Below are 17,774 nucleotides of genomic sequence, written 5' to 3' on the forward strand. Positions count from 1 at the left end.
AGACTAATGGCTGATCTCATTTAACTCCGAATACCAAACTGCCAATAACTGATGAGCTTTTAACTTTCTAGCCACACCCCTAACTACCACATACTGCACCCGAGCAACTGTCCCGTAGACTTCCATTACAAAGACTCTCATTGACTTTACATGGGATCAAACTTTGTGAGCTAATAACTCTGAAACAGACTATCCTACAGACTAATGGCTGAGCTCATTTAACTCTAACTACCAATCTGCCGATAACTGATGAGCTTTTAACTTTGTAGCCACACCCCTAACTACCACATACTGCACCCTAGCAACTGTCCCGTAGACTTCCATTACAAAAGACTCTCATTGACTTAACATGGGATCAAACTTTGTGAGCTCATAACTCTGCATCAGACTGTCCTACAGACTAATGGCTGAGCTCATTTAACTCAGACTACCAATCTGCCAATAACTGATGAGCTTTTAACTTTCTAGCCACACCCCTAACTACCACATACTGCACCCTAGCAACTGTCCCGTAGACTTCTATTACAAAAGACTCTCATTGACTTTACATGGGATCAAACTTTGTGAGCTCATAACTCAGCATCAGACTGTCATAGAGACTAATGGCTAAGCTCATTTAACTCAGTCTAGCCAGCAGCCAATCACTGATGGCCTTTTAACTTTCTAGCCACACCCCTAACTACCACATACTGCACCCTAGCAACTGTCCTATAGAATGTAATTAGCTGTGCTATCAAATGCTTATAATTCTAACATGCTAATGACATGCCAATCATGCTAGCAACATGCTACTTATATGCTAATCATGCTAATGACATGCTAACTCATACTGGAAACATGCTAATGACATGCTAATTTGTACAAGAATTATGCTAGTAACATGCTAATTCATACTAGACTCATGTTAATAACTGGCCTACATGCATATCTTTGCTTAGCAGTGTCCTATTGACTTGGGGGATGGCTCATCTGACTCAGACAACCAATGAGCATCTCAATATGATAATGAAGCTCACAAGCCACGCCCCCAAATTGATTCCATAGACTTCCATTAAAATAGGCCAAGATGCATATCTTTGCATAGCAGTGTCATAGAGACATGGGGGTTGGTTCATTTGACTTAGACAGCCAACCACATTCAAGTGCACTCTGTAACCTCGCCCATAGCAACAAAACAGAGTACCCTAGCAACCATTCATCAACAGCTATATCTCAGCATCAGAACATCGTAGAGACTTGGAGATTGGCTCGTTTGACTCATGCTAGCAAACGGAACTTCCTAAATGCTACACATGCTAGCAGTGATTAGCTACATGCTAATATTGACTAGCCAAGTACTGTAACTTGCTAGAAATGCTTACTAAGTATAAATGTTTTATCAGGCATGTATGTGAGGCTTGCCTAGTAACCAACCAGGGTACCCTAGCAACTGCCTAGCAACCATCCAAATTACCCTAGCAATCGCCTAGCAACCACCTAGCAACGGCCTAGTAATGCCTTAATAAGGGCCTAGTGACCACTCAGGACACCCTAGCAACCGCCTAGCAACGCCTTAGCAACCACTCAGAATACCTTAGCAACCACCTAGCAACACCTTAGCAACCACCAAGCAACCACTTGGGACACCTTAGCAACCGCCTAGCAACACCTTAGCAACCACCTAGCAACCAGTCAGAACACCCTAGCAACCGCCTAGCAACGCCTTAGCAACCACCAAGCAACCACTCAGGACACCCTAGCAACCACCTAGCAACACCTTAGCAACCACCTAGCAACCACTCAGGACACCCTAGCAACCGCCTAGCAACGCCTTAGCAACCACTCAGAATACCCTAGCAACCACCTAGCAACACCTTAGCAACTGCTTAGCAACCACTTAGGACTCCTTAGCGACCACCTAGCAACACCTTAGCAACCACCTAGCAACCACTCAGAACACCCTAGCAACCACCTAGCAACACCTTAGCAACAACCTAGCAACCACTTAGAACACCCTAGCAACCGCCTAGCAACACCTTAGCAACCACTCAGAACACCCTAGCAACCACCTAGCAACATCTTAGCAACCACTCAGAACACCCTAGCAACCGCCTAGCAATGCCTTAGCAACCACCTAGCAACCACTTAGAACACCATAGCAACCACCTAGCAACAGCCTAGCAACCGCCTAGCAACATCTTAGCAACCACCTAGCAACCACTCAGGACACCCTAGCAACTGCCTAGCAACGACTTAGCAACCACTCAGAATACCCTAGCAACCACCTAAGCATGCTATGTGACATGCTAATTCATACTAGAATCATGCTAGTAACATGCTAATTCATACTAGAATCATGCTAATAACATGCTAATTCATACTAGAATCATGCTAGTAACATGCTAATGCATGCCAGAATCATGCTAATAACATGCTAATTCACGCTAGAATCATGCTAGTAACATGCTAATTCATACTATAATCATGCTAATAACATGCTAATTCATGCTAGAATCATGCGAGTAACATGCTAATTCATGCTAGAATCATTCTAGTAACATGCTAATTCATACTAGAATCATGCTAATTCATGCTAAAATCATGCTAATAACCTGCTAATTCATACTAGAATCATGCTAGTGACATGCTAATTTATTCTAGAATCATGCTAGTAACATGCTAATTCATGCTAGAAGCATGCTAATAACATGCTAATTTATACTAGAATCATGCTAATAAAATGCTAATTTATACTACACTCATGCTAATAACATGCTAATCCATGCTAGAATCATGCTAATGCATGCTAGAATCATGCTAATAACATGCTACTTATACTTTTTCAAACTTTGAAAAAACTTTTTCAAACATGCTAATTTATACTAGAATCATGCTAATAAAATGCTAATTTGTACTACACTCATGCTAATAACATGCTAATCCATGCTAATCCATGCTAGAAACATGCTAATGCATGCTAGAATCATGCTAATAACATGCTACTTATACTTTTTCAAACTGTTTTTAAACTAAACAAACTATTACCAACAGGCTTTGTCAAGCCAGCCTCAAAGTTTGTCTCGACGAACTTTACTGTCTAGTTTGTGTCTATTGTTTCTTGCTCAGACTTACCTGATTTCTGTTTGTTAATGACTGTCATATAAGGAAACTGTTGAAGCAAGTGTTGAAGAGAAGTTATTTTGTTTCTGTTCATTGTTTTATTTATTTTAAACAGGACATTTTTTATTGTGTTGTTCATTTTAAACAGGATAAAGTGTCTAAACACAGAAAAACTCCTGCTGAAGCGACTGATCTCCACACTGTTATAAAGATGGCGTTTATTAAAGAGGAGAGTGAAGATGTGAAGATTGAAGAAACATTCACAGTCAAACAGGAAGATCTGCAAGAACAAACAGGTTGGTTTTTATTCTCAAACACCAACTCAGTCATTTGATCCTCATTCAGATATATTTTAATAATAATACTAAATTAAATCCATCTTGCAGTCCTGAGTGTGCTGCCTAGTTCTCCTAAATTCACATAAGCACTCATTGAAAAAAAGGAATGAGTTTCATTTGTAACTTGTTCTCGTGTCTTTTGTCATTATTTTATGTATTATTAGTCTCCCATTTTCTCTTCCTTCTTAAGGTTATTGCTTTTCTTGTTCTCCTACTGTTTGTAAAGCGTCCTTGAGCACTGGCGCTTTATAAAACAAATAAAAACAATAAATTAAAAAAGTTTAACTGAGCTGACGATATTTGACCTACAGTATTCTCATAAAAGATATCTGCTATAACAGTGACAGTGTTGGCTTAGTACTTTCCATTTGCATATGTCACGTTGATCACAATTCCCTTTTTTCATCAACTTCTTTATGGGTTTAAACTTGTTTGTAGTAGTTGTTACTAGTTCTCACAGACAGTATCTACAATTACATCATCATTATTATAATAACTAATAATCAGGGCTATTCCCTATTTAATAGCCGCAGGGTCTTAAAATGTCTGAAATTCAAAAACCTAAAAGTTTAGGCCTTAAAAAGTCTTAAATTTACTGAAAGATTGTGTAGTAGGTCTTAAATCTTTTTAAAACAAGTCTTCATTTTCCTTTTTTCATGTTTTGCTACCTAATCTGGCCGAAACCCATACAATCACCAACAATACATCTCAATAAAACCTTTAACCTTTCATTCAAAAAGGTCATTTTAACTCTATTTCTCATAATGCTTTAATTAATTTCGTGCTTCATTTGTTTAAACGTGCTCTATGGTTTTTCTGCTGAGGACATCGACCTGGACAGATTGTTGTGCATAGATTTAATTTATTATAGTTTATATAGTTATAATATAGTTTAGTATAGTTATTATAGTTAGTAAAACATTTGTGAATTTGTTTTTTATTTTAAAGAAAGTTTATTTTGGAAAAAAAAAGTGTGGATCCAAGTAGAGCTCTCTTGTTTTTACACAATGTTTAAGATCTTTTGCTAAGAAATATGTAAAATATTTTATTGTTATTATTATTATTGATTTATTATTGTATTATTAAATATTTTATATTATATTTTTTGATATTTTTGATAATATATTTTGATATAATATAGGACAAATAAAAATCTTTTTCATCTGGGGCATTTGAAAAATTCCTTAATCTAAAATTTCATTCACAATGGTCTTAAAAAATGTCTTTAGCCTTAAATTTAACTTGGTGACACCTGTAGAAACCCTGATTTAAAGTATGTCAGAAAATGTGGATGCCCCTAATTTAAAATATGCTGAATGAAATGGACACTAAATTAATTAATTATTATAAAATATTGTATTCTAAACTATATGTTGTTGTTGCGGGACGACGTGAGACAAAACAATAAAATCATAGTGGAACAATAACGTTTAGCATTGTACTGACTACAACTGGCCAACAAACTAGTCTAAAACGACTTTTGTTGCTTAAGAAATGGATTACAGCATGCTGATGATATGCAAACATTTGAGTGTAAAGTTCATCAGAATATTGACCATATTCTTCAAGTACCAGCAGACATTGAAATTGGAATCCTTTTGCTTGAGACTTTTTTTTTAAAGAATACATTTTTAGATCCTAAAAACAGTGTTGTGCTGCTGAGGTGTAGGACAATAACTGTTTTCAAGGTATAACGCAGTTTGAAAAAAGTCAAGGTTTTAAAACCGCCAATATTTTCTGCTGTACCGTTCATCTGTATATGTAAGTTTTTTTTTTTTACATTTTGTTTTAAGGACAACAGTATCTCCAGCAGAAAAGATATCCAAAGATGCTGTTTCAAACTGTAAAGAAATCTGTGTTTTTGAAACAAAAGAAGACAGCAGAAGTCAAGGATTCAATTGAATGACATGCCTGACATGTTTACTGTTCCAAATTATTTAAAAAGTTTCTCAAAAGAAAATGTTTTGTGTTCAAAGAGGAAAAAGTGTCTGTTTACCCAGACATTTAAGAAATATGAGAAATGCTGTTTTGGTCATTCTAAAACACCTCAACCGTTTAAGTATTAATGTTATTATATTATTAATGACCTCCAGAGTGTCTGGAGCGAGTCAAAAGTGTCTGTTCTCCACATCTCATTGCTTCAAACGCCACCACGTGTTCATTGTGTGTCGGCATTATCCTCTGATGTGAAAGTCTTTTATTAAATAAAGAAAAGATTCATGTAGCTTCTTCTACCGCAGTAAATTCTGTTTTTTACTGTTGATATTTCACGCTAGTTAATCAGGAAGTGACGATTTTGTTTTCTTTGATTCATTGGATGGAAACGCTAATTTATTTGAATATTTTTTGTGATATTCCAGTTTTGCAAATAAATTTAATTTGCATTTTTGGATGGAAACATAGCTATTGCCTACATTTCAGTCACTCAAAGAACAAAGTCACGTATGAGAATGGCTTGTCCTTCTTTAATGAATAAATAGCTTAAATTCACAGACCTTCAACAGGAACATGTACTATAACTAGATTAATGGGATTATTACTTGTTCAAAAAACTATTTAGTACTGCTTACATTCTTATTATTCAAATATTTTTATTGATTTTTCAAAAGTCTACGATTTTTCCACAACAAACAAATTAAAGAACAAATTAACATGGTACATTGCTACAGACATACTCATACCCCATAAAGAAAAAGGGAAAAAGAGAAAAATAAAAATAGGTAAAACAAATCAGGAAATTAGGGATAAACTCTCACTTAGGATATAATAACCCCTGAGCGTTCAGTGTAGGATAGGAATGGCTGCCAAACCTCATAAAACTTTTTTTGTAGAGCCTCGGATGGTGTACTTAAGGTGCTCGAGTTAAAGATGTGATAACACTTCTAATATCCAATGATTGCGGGATGGCAGGTTCGTCTTTTTCCACCTGAGAAGAATCAGGTGTCTGGTCAGTAAAGAAGAAAAGGCAATGATTTCGACGTGATTAGCTGACAGGTATATTTCTTTTGCCACTGTACCAAAAATTGAGATCAAAGGATTAGGATCCATATCTTTATTACATTTAGATGAAAATTATCTAAAAATATTGGTCAAAAATGATGTAATATAGGGCATCCCCAGAACATATGACTTTGATCTGCTGGCTCCAAACCACATCTGGGGCAAGATGAATCTGACCCTGAATACATTTTTGCCAGCTTGCTCCTAGATAGGTGAAGCCTATGAAGCACCTTAAACTGAAGAAGACCATGTCTAATAAGTGGAGGCAGTTCTTTGGATCACTTCATATAACATGGACATTACACCTTTTTGATATGGGTTCATGTTTACCAATTCATCTATACAGCATGCTTTTGGTTGGTTCAGTGAAGGAGAGAAGTTTTTTTAACGAAACCAAAGACCTGAAGGTACCTAAAAAATTAGAGTGTGGAATCTCAATGTCTGTTCTTAACTGTTGAAATGAGATAAATATGGCATCTTTTAACAGGTTCTTATCACAGTTAACTCCCTTCCTAGATCATCATTGGAACGCTGAATCTATAAGAGAGGGGGGGAACAATGGATTTAACAAAATTGGAGCAGAAATTTGGCATTGGCAATCCACTCTCTTCCTTCTTTTTTCCAAGAGTTCCTTTCTTATGCAAAGAATTTTCTTATCCTAGAGAAATGTAAAAATACAATTACCATATTTTCTGGACTATAGAGCGCACCTGTATATAAGCCACATGCGCGCTATTTAAAAAAAAAAGAAAAAAGTTATACAAACCGCACCGGGCTATAAGCCGCAGATATCTATGTTGAAAAATTTGAAATTTACTGCATGTACAGAACGATTTTGTACTGAAACTGTACATGTATGTATGTACCTGAACAGATTCTTTCTGAACATTGCCTTTTAACACGGCAGCAACTTTGCTGATAAAAACAGAACATAAAAAAACGGTATTTATTCACCTTTATTTCTCTTGTGTTTGAAACCACAAGTCACTTTAATCATCTTTGCTGAAACCCATGAATTCATCTTCTTCAGTGTCGGAGTTGAACAGCCTCAGAAGCGCTTCGTCACATTTGTCTCCATCAGTCTCGATCTCTGTGTTGCTTTCATCCTCTAGTAAATTTAGCTCTGAAAGTGCACCGCTCTCTTCGCGTAGCAGTCCAGCCTTTCGGATCCCAATGGTAATGGTGGATTCTTTGACAGCACTCCACGCTGTTTGGATCCACTGACAGACATCAGAAAAGGATGCTTTTTGCATGCGGCCAGTTTTTGTGAAAGACTTTTTACCACTTGTCATCCAAGTCTCGCACTCAACCCAGAGTGCACCTTTCAAATGCCCAATTCACACTGATGTCAAGTGGCTGCAAATACGTTGTTGTACCTCCAGGAATCACAGCTGTAATGGAGTTTGTTTTCTTGATCGCTGCTTTCACAGAATCTGTGATGTGGGCCCTCATGCTATCCAAAACAAGCAGCGTTTTTTTCCGGTGAAAAAATCGGCTTACCGTAGCACATCGTTAACCATTCCTTCATTAGGCCTTCCACCATCCAACCTTTGACGTTAACTTTGACCACTATTCCTTTCGGGAGTTTTTCTTTGGGGCGTAGTTATGAGCTTAAAAATCACCATTGGTGGAATTTTTTGTCCGGATGCCGTGCATGTCAGAACGCAGGTAAAGTGCGTTCTCTAATGGCCAGTTGTTTTCAACAACACGGATGATGCACCTGTCTTGGTAACAGTCCTGGTCAGAGGCAGATCAAACATCAAAGGTACTTCATCCATATTATTGATGTTGTCTGGTCCGGAAGTTCTCTTGTATCTTTGTTTCAACGAATTTATGGAAGTTTTCAACTTTTTCCTGATAGTCAGGAGGGAGTTGCTAACAGAGTGGTACGTGCTCTATTGGACAGGTACGTCTCATAAATCTGAAACACCATGACGGCCCAGCTTTGAAACCTTCAATGTTCATTTTGAAGCCGATTGTTTTGGCTTTCAGTCTGATCTGTACAGTGAACACACCTCGGCCATATGCTCTCTGTGTGTTCACCAAGTCTTCCAGGACATTTTCAAGTTCAGGCCAACTGCTTTTATGTCTTCTGAAAGCTTTTCTTGACTTTTGGCATTGCATGAGCTCTTCCCGCTGCCGCCTCCAACGCCTCACCATAGATTCGTTGATGCTAAGCTTGCGTGCAGCAGCGCAGTTTCCTTCCTGGGTAGCAAGCCCGATGGCCTTCAACTTAACTTGCATCATATGAACTTCTTTGTGTGGTTTCCATGATGAAGGGGCAAGGATTTGAATATAGTTTCCAGTTAGTAATTTGTCATGCGTGTTCTATCTGCTAAAAAAAAAGTAGCGCAGTCTATTTTTCTTTGCATTGATTTTTCGTCTATCTTATTTTTTATTCTACCAGTAATTCCGATCAGAGCGTCCCTAGCGGTGGAAGAAAAATCCACAAAATAGCAGCTTCTTTATATAAGCCTCATGGTCAAAACCTAGGGAAAAAGTAGAATCTTATAGTCCAGAAAATATGTTAATCAACTTCTTGAAAAATGACTTGACAAAAAAAAAAAAAAACAGGCACAGTCTAAAAATAGAAACAGAAATTTTGGTAGTATTGCCACTTTAATGGAATTGATCTTCCCATCCAAAGATAAAGTAAGGATTGACCACCATGCCATGTCTCATTTGGCTTTGTCTAATGTTGTTTTAAAATTATTATTGAACAAATCCTTATATTTGCGTGTCACACTCACACCCAGATATACAAATTTATCAGGACTTGCTGAAAATGGAAAGGATTGGAAGGACATTTGCTGTGCTCTATCATTGATAGGGAAAAGGAGACACTTTGCTAGATTGACTATGTATCCAGAAACATTTGCCAGTTCTGAAATTATTGTAAGAGCTTTTGAAATACATGTATCTGGATTTGACATAAAAAGAAGATCATCAGCATATAGCAGGAACTTATGTTCTTGTCCCTCTCTGAAAACTCTTTGCAAGCTATCTGAGTTCTTTACGATTGCAAGAGGTTAAAGGGCAATGTCAAAAAGCAGAGGGAACAGAGGGTAGCCCTGTCTCGTTCCCCTAGAGCAGGCATGTCCAAACTCAGTCATGGAGGTCCGGTGTCCTGCAAAGTTTAGTTCCGACGGCAATCAGACACATCTTGGCTTGACAAACAAGCTCTTACTAGGTTTTCTAGAAACACCCCGGGATCTTATAATCACAGCAGATTAAGTTGATCGGACGATAAGATTCACATTTAAATAAATCATTTTACCTTTTAAGAAGTACTGTTATAGCAGCCGATGTCATAAAGAGGATGAGTGATTCCGAGACAAGAGCTTCAGCAAATACCTTGCACAACAGGGGTGTAAGCGTGACAGTAAACTTCTTATAAAACTCAGCTGGGAAGCCACCAGGGCCAGATTGAGTTTTCAATTTTCTTGTGTTCATTTTTTGGATTGCATTTTCAATTTCAGAAGGTGTTATTTTCCTTCTGATGCCAACTGATCTGAATCACAGATGGTAATTCCAAAAAATTAAAGTAAAAACCCTCATTACTTTCAATTTTGTTTACCTCAGAGCTGCAACTATAAAACCAACTGCTGAGGATCATTTCAGTTGGTAACACAATAACCTGCCAGCTCGTTCATAACGCGTTTTCACTTGTCAAGGAGTCATATTCTACTTGCAGAAGAAGTCTTTTTCTTTATGGAGCTATTCAGAAGGTGATGTTGAGTGTAGCTGATCCATTGTATTTTATTCATAATCTCTGTAAGCCGTTTTGACATTGTTTTATTTGCACTACGTTGATCTGAAATAATCTGTCCTCTTATATATGCTTTCAGAGTATCCAATAGGATGCTTTAACTTATCTCTGGGGATTTGTTTGTCTCAAAGTAGAAATCTATTTGAGCATCAATAAATTTTACAAAATCGTCATCTGCCAATCGTCTTGAGTTAAACCGCCATGTACATTGGGGGATTACATTGCCTGGAAAACATAGTTTTAGTGAGACTGGACAATGGTCCAAAATAACAATACCACCATACTCTACTTCTGACATTAAAGGGTCACGAAACAACAAAACTAATTTTTTGAGTTGTTGACAGTCGTATATGTGTCCCACACTGCTAAAAACACTATTAGGACACACATATTTCACCAAAAAGTGAAAATTGGTTGTTTTTGCGTTATTTTGAGCAAATTCGTACTTCCGGTTTAAAATTAATTTTTTAAGCTGCGTCACAGCCATGAGATCTTAGCATGTATTCCAGCATGCAGACTGAACATCTACCTGGAAGTACCTTATGATGTCTCTGAGTAAAATTCATTAATGTGCATGATATCTTCGAAGACTGTTTGTACCTGTACAGTGTTCAGACGGCAGAGAGACGCCACGTTGTGTTGCCAAGTGGGAGAACAAGAAATATTTGGAGATTCGGGTCGTCAGTGTTGCGTTTTATACTTTGCTGCAGTGAAGGTTTTGTTTTTATTTTCCCTCTATGATATCGTAGCTGGACTCGCGTGTGGATTATGCTGCACGCGACGCGTGACAGAAATGTATGTCTAAGGAACATTTTTTACCCGAGAGCTTTTCTCATCTGAAACTGGTGAAATCCTGCTCGTCTCCTTTAATAAAAGACAGAGCTCCAGTATGTGTTGATTGTCCTGTCTCTACAGATTTGTTAAGTGAGCGACCAGTGGTTTATGTTTGTTTATTCAGAGGCAATGTTAGTTCGTCAGCAGTACTCTTTCAGTGTTTAAAGACAGACCTTAGTCAAATGGTTGATAAAGTTAATAAAGTTTACCGTACGATAATATCTATACAATATTATGGACTGAAAAATCCACTGTAAACATGATAGCACCACAATAAAACTTACACCCGCATTTTGTGACTATAATAACATACATGGCTTTCTGACGCTTCCTACCAAGTGCATCTAAGTTAGAGAAATGTGGAGGTTTTTTTTTGTTTGCAACAAACATTGCATGAAAGATACACGCTTCCAGCAATTCCTCAAATCAAATATCTCGTTTGTCACCGGACACGAATGAAATTCCTGAATGAAAGAGCCAAACTGCAATTAAAATCCACCATTTAATAATTTGGCAAATAATTCGATTACTGATGTCCATGTAAACACAGTCACTGACTTTCTCCTCTGCATCTGTGTGTTTGTTTTGCCTCTGTGAAAATCAGCACGTGCCCAAAACTCACACTCCCTTTTTTATGCTAATTTTTACTGACCTTCCCCTCCTCTGACTCTCCCCCTACACACACAGGCTATCCTGATTAGCTGTGAGTTTTGATTGATTTATTTAGGTGTATTTATGTGAGAGTGAAGTCTGACAACAATAAATATTCTCATCAGGAATAAAACCACCTGTTTTTATACCTGTGCTGACTCTGCCGAGCTGTAGCTATAAAGTTAGGTCTGCTACTGTTATTTTATACTGGGAAGGCTACCTCATTTATTTAATTATAACAATAATTTGCTAAAAGTTCCTATGCAATGTTTTTATGGGTTGCTGAGAATACATTTCTGGTGGTCAATACATTGCATGTCAGTTTCGAAAATAAAAGTAGATGCTGGAAAAAGTGCCTAAAAGTCTTTGATTTTCATTAGGCTGTGTCTGTATGAACCCTGTATGAAATCAGTGTAAAATGTTTAATCTTGAGGTGATGGTAAATTTAGTGATGTTCAATTGTCAGCTCCCTTTGTCGTCAGGTTGTGTGATGTATGTTGCTGAACTGTATTCAAATGTTATAAATATATTTAAAAAAAAACACATTTCGAAATTTAACTGCAGTATGTCAATTTAGTTTATTTGTGTGTGCTGTGCTCATAGACTTTAGAAAGCGCTCATTTGTTTGATTTCTCTTCGAGAAGCTAAGCAAGCCTCTAAAATGTAAGGTCCTTGTACCCTCTCTGAGTCACTGGGGCCCTAGCTGCAATAAACCGGCTTTGGGGGGGCCCGGCTTGCAAAAGGTTGAGAACCCTTGCTTTATGCAGATGCTGACAGGCATGTCTCATGTCTGCAAGGCAAAAATTCAGCTGTTTGTTCAGCTATTACCCAATAACCTTTTTTTCTGGTGTGTTTACCAGTCAGGCATAGAATATACAAGTATTCCCTGTCTGCTTTACACATTTTAGAAAAACATTTTGTTGTAATTGTGAATATATAGGAATAAAAATAGGCCATTTACAGCTTTCAAATCTGTGTCTGATCAATATGACCAAAATGACTTTTATGATCAATTATGTAAGAAACTCTGAAAACTGGACTGACAGTTTAAATTTACTTTAACTTCTATGTTAAGTGGCTTTGACACAATTTACATTGTAAAAGCACTAGATAAATAAGGATGACTTAAAGGGCACCTATGGTAAAAAATCAACTTTTCAAGCTGTTTGGACAGATCTGTGTGTTGGTATAGTGTATCGACCGTCATACTGGGGTGATATGAACACACCCAGTCCTTTTTTTTCAATTTAACTACAAAAAAAGGGTCTGCCAATTAGAGCTGTTTTCAAATCGATCGCACCATTACGTAGGTGTGCGATTCCCCCCGCCCACCAAATTGATTGACAGCTGCGCGCATTAACATGTTCCGGTAGTCGCGTGTATATGTCAACAAGACCAGGCAGACATACGCAGAGCAACCGGGAATAAAAGGTCTGTTCTGTTCGCTAGGATCAGCAATCATCATCAAATGTGATTAAGAGTAAGTTTCACATGTTTAAAGTGTTTTAAAACAGAGTATGTGTGTAATTAATTACAACGTTTTACTTCAGCTTTACTTCATCAGCACAGCCGCGTGTCAGAACAATTATAAAAGAAGACGCTTCAATCCCGGTTTGTGGAAGTTAAATCAGGTTTACTTTGTACATTAGCTTAAAAGATATCCACACAGTACTTGAGGTTAGCCTTAACTAAGCTAAGTGCGCTCTGTCTGTCTGCCTGCCTGCATGTGTATCTGTGTGTGTGTGTGTGCGCGTGTGTGCGCGCACGCGTTAACTTTTTGTAACGATATTGTGTGTGACTCATCAAGGCAACTTCCCTATACTGATTAGTAAAGATTAGTTCTTACTGTAGTTTCTCACAAACGCTATGTGAGACCTTCTTCCTTTAAGTCTGTCTGTTGTCTGACGCAGCTGAGGGAGGAGGCATGTAGAAACAGTGGGCGGGCAGAACTTGGCTTAAAGGCACAGTACGACAAAACCACCCCCTGCTGGAAATCAGTATAAAACAGCATCTTGTAAAAGGTATAATGAAAAATCTGATGGGTATTTTGATCTGAAACTTTATATACAAATTCTAGAGACGCAAAAGACTTATATTAAATCTGAAAAAAGGGGTAACCTAGGTGCCCTTTAAGACTTTATGAAAACTAATGTTTTATTTTTTTTATTATTTTAGAAATAATTGAAGAGAACGAGGGGAGTATAGAGGAGGAACATCATGTCAAAATTGAGGAAAAAACTTTTTTACAGACTGATGGTATTTTGAAAAGGAGAGACAAGAATCGTTTCACCTGCACTCAGTGTGGAAAGAGTTTTGGAAGAAAAGACATTCTTAAGATTCACATGATGATCCACACTGGAGAGAAACCATTCACATGCACCCAGTGTGGGAAGAGTTTCAGCTTATTGTGGTCCCGTAATCTACACATGAGGATCCACTCTGGAGAGAAACCATTCACATGCACCCAGTGTGGGAAGAGTTTCAGCTTATCGTGGTCCCGTAATCTACACATGAGGATCCACTCTGGAGAGAAACCATTCACATGCACTCAGTGTTGGAAGAGTTTCAGCAGCTCATCACACTTTAATTACCACATGAGGGTCCACACTGGAGAGAAACCATTCACATGCACTCAGTGTGGGAAGAGTTTCAGCTGCTCATCATCCCTTTATAAACACATGAGGATCCACACTGGAGAGAAACCATTCACATGCACTCAGTGTGGGAAGAGTTTCAGCCGCTCATCATACCTTAATCAACACATGAGGATCCACACTGGAAAGAAACCATTCACATGCACTTAAGCCGCAGTCATACTGGACTTTTCTACCCATACACTTCCTTGCGTGTATTCCAGCATGTAGACCGTCTGTCTGTACCTGGGAGTATTTCATGTTGTCTCTGAGTGTACTGCATTCATTCATGAGAAAGACTTTTTTCAAACCAATCAGTGCGCTCTATTGTGTATTTGGGGCAACTTCATTAATATGTATGATAGCTTTAAAGACTGTTTTACCTGATAGAGTGTTCAGACGGCAGAGAGACGACTAGTTGGGTTGCCAAAACAAGTGGGAGAAGAGGAATTGTTTAAAGTCAGTACGTTAATATCAATACAATATTATGGACTGAAGGATCTGCTGTAAATGCTGCTCTCTTGAGTGTAAACATGTAAACGCGTTTTTTGACAGGATAGTCTACACAAGCACATGGCTTTCTGACATACTGAGTGCATCTCAGTTACCGAGAAATCCAGTTTTTTTTTTCTCTTATACAATGTGCAGTATCAAACATTCCACTGTCATTAAACAGTCAGTTACTGATGTCCATGTAAACAGTCACTGTCTTTCTCCCTGCGTCTGTGTGTTTGTTGTGCCTCTGTGAAAATTTTGTTGAAATGTGTTGCGCTCCTTGCGTTTACTGTAAACACAATGATGGCAACTGAGAGAAGAACAGTTTTTATAAACATCTGGCAAACAGCATCTCTGCTGCTTAAAATCTTTTTGCAAGTGATTGTACAGGTGCGGATACATCTGTACTCTACTCTTCAGTGTATTCATGTAGCTAGTGTTGTTTTCGATGATGTTCTTTGTCTGACTCCCTAAATGAGAAACAAATCATCTATTTATTAGTAAAGTTTCTTTACTTTTAGATTCAAAATTCTTTCTAGTTTACTACAGTTACTGTTTTGAGTAGAATACAAACTTGATGAATATTTGATGATTTTGGCAGAGCGACAAGTATTTAGTTTTACAATATTAATACACTGTGATGATCCCAAGACTCCAGATTGGAATATGTGGTAAATCCTGATTGGATGCCTGCATTACTCATCAATGGGTATATAAAAGTTGTTGTGCTAGCTACCCCTGGACGCTGTGGCTACTCAGGAGTCCACATGTCAAGACCTGCCATCTCATTGACTCTTTAACTTTATGGTTTTGTTTTGCATTACTTATATTATGTAGTTAAAGTGTTGTTGTGATTATATCCTAAGTTCTTTATTTTCATTATTATGCCTAGACATTTGTTGGTTGCTTTGATTGATTGTTCTGAGTTACATTTTATAATAAATCATTTGCATTCAGGCTATTTTGTTGTCTCATCTCACTTTTATGGTGCAACTCAAACAAGCAGGTCATAACATTTTGCAAAATGTGTCCGGTTGTTACCGAGATTTTGTCCTTTTAGTCATAACCATAGATGTGAGTAGGAACCTAGATTGAGTGGTAAATTTAGAACATTGCCTTTCATCTCAGCTACTTCACCACAACAGACAATCACATCAAATGTATTACTGCTACTGCTGCACTGATCCATCTTTTAATCTCACAATCCATTTTTCATGAAGGAAAAAAAAAAAAAAAAACGCAGATACTTGTACTCCATTTGGGGTAAAGACTCTCCAAACTGGAGATGGCCACCTTTTTACCAGCCAAGCACCATGGTTTCTGACTCAGAGGTGCTGTTTATTTCCCTGCCATGTCACACTCAGCAGCAAACCGTCCCACTGCATGCTGAAGGTCCATGTCCTATGAAGCCAAAAAAACGTTATCTGCCAATGGCAGAGACAGTCCTAGCCTGCACCTAAAATTCTGGCAGTAAAATTATTATATTTTTTTGAGGTCAGCCTCAAAAATAACACATTTACTAAACAAAATGAATAAATAGATTGATGGATAGACAATGTAAGTAAGGGAAGTAGGATGGCTTGTTCAACCATATAAGGAGAAGCACTTTAGCAACGAGACCAGCAGCGTGTAAGTACATTTAGACTTGATTTCAGTTGTTTGTGTGTAGTGCTAGAAAGATTACTCACTGTTTCCTTGGTTACTGTAAGAGCTTGTGTGTTGATCACGGTCGGTTTTGCACCCCTCGCCTCAGTTTCTGTTGTTGTATTGTGGAAACTCTTGAGGCATGTCAAGCTGAATTCTATCAGCAAGCGCTCAGGGGTGTATATAAGCAGCTAGTCTCACTGCGTGTGGAGACCGACGAGTGTAAAGACCATTGACTACCTGTGCGACTCCACCGAGCAAAGACACTGACAAAGCACCTGAGTACTTTATTTATTTATTTTACTTAATCTTTGCACTTATTATTGTTTTCATTACAATTTTATTATGTGTTAACTAATTCCTGTTGTTACTAACACTCGCAAAGCACGGGAGGTGCTCTCCAGGCATAATTATCACAACCTTCGTTCAATACATGCATCTGCTATTTCACAACTCTCTCTCCGTGGGCCTCTGAAATTGTCAATCTGCTGTTCACAAGGCAGATTTTATTACCTCCATAGCTACACATTCTGACTATAATCTCATGGCTCTAAGTGAGACCTGGTTGATTCCGGAGGACACTGCTACACATGCTACTCTTTCTGCTAATTTCTCTTTCTCCCACACTCCTCGTCAGACAGGGAGAGGGGGTGGAACTGGACTACTGATTTCCAAAGAATGGAAATTTACTCAGAGATAGTCACTGGCAAAGATCAGCTCCTTTGAATTCCATGCAGCCACCATTATCCACTCCTTCTACATAAATGTGGTTGTCATCTACCGCCCACCAGGTACATTAGGTCACTTCTTAGATGAACTGGATGTTCTTCTCTCATCTTTTTCTGTTTATGACACTCCCTTGTTGGTGCTAGGTGACTTCAACATCCACATTGAAAAACCTCAAGCTACTGACTTCCAGACTCTGCTTGCCTCTTTTGACCTCAAAAGAGCACCTACTTCTGCTACTGATCTTATTTACACTCGACATTGCTTCACTGATCAAACACTAGTAACTCCACTACACACATCGGATCATTTCCTTTTGTCTCTCAACATACACAGGACTCCTGAGCCACCACACACTCCAAAACAAGTTGACTTTCGCAGAAACCTACGCTCTCTCTCACCCAATAGACTATCCACCATTGTTTCAGACTCTCTTCCTCCATCTTACAAATTCTCTGCACTTGATTTCTGACTATCTGCTGCTTCTGATGCCATGTGAAAACTTCAGATTTTAGTGGCTTGTTTTTCTAGGGGTATGATTCACGCTTTTGGTGCGAGAGGTCCTGGGTTCAAAATTATGGCTTT

General features: G+C 38.1%; 3 protein-coding genes across 5 annotated transcripts in view; 2 read left to right on the forward strand and 1 right to left on the reverse strand.

Annotated features, from left to right (window-relative positions):
* LOC137487288 (uncharacterized) overlaps positions 1-17,774 on the forward strand; it is a 371,338-nt gene that overhangs the window by 332,989 nt on the left and 20,575 nt on the right. The gene's annotated exons all lie outside the window — the stretch shown is intronic.
* Positions 1-17,774, reverse strand: part of znf1069 (zinc finger protein 1069) — a 616,019-nt gene that overhangs the window by 274,031 nt on the left and 324,214 nt on the right. The window lies entirely within an intron of this gene.
* Positions 9,297-15,780, forward strand: LOC137491049 (uncharacterized). The gene is made up of 3 exons (XM_073946770.1): positions 9,297-9,332; positions 13,628-13,712; positions 13,867-15,780. The coding sequence occupies exons 1-3, from the start codon at positions 9,297-9,299 to the stop codon at positions 14,493-14,495; spliced, it is 750 nt and encodes a 249-aa protein (XP_073802871.1). The 3' UTR covers positions 14,496-15,780.

This window comes from Danio rerio, chromosome 4 (assembly GCF_049306965.1).
Source record: "Danio rerio strain Tuebingen ecotype United States chromosome 4, GRCz12tu, whole genome shotgun sequence".
In the NCBI taxonomy this organism is placed as follows: Eukaryota; Metazoa; Chordata; class Actinopteri; order Cypriniformes; family Danionidae; genus Danio; species Danio rerio.

Excerpts from the sequence above, each read along its gene's own strand:
- LOC137491049 (XM_073946770.1), top strand. The coding sequence starts at position 9,297 with ATGTATCCAGAAACATTTGCCAGTTCTGAAATTATT. Across the intron at positions 9,333-13,627 it reads TTGCCAGTTCTGAAATTATT|TGGGCGGGCAGAACTTGGCT; the intron begins GTAAGAGCTTTT and ends ATGTAGAAACAG. Across the intron at positions 13,713-13,866 it reads AAAACAGCATCTTGTAAAAG|AAATAATTGAAGAGAACGAG; the intron begins GTATAATGAAAA and ends TTATTATTTTAG.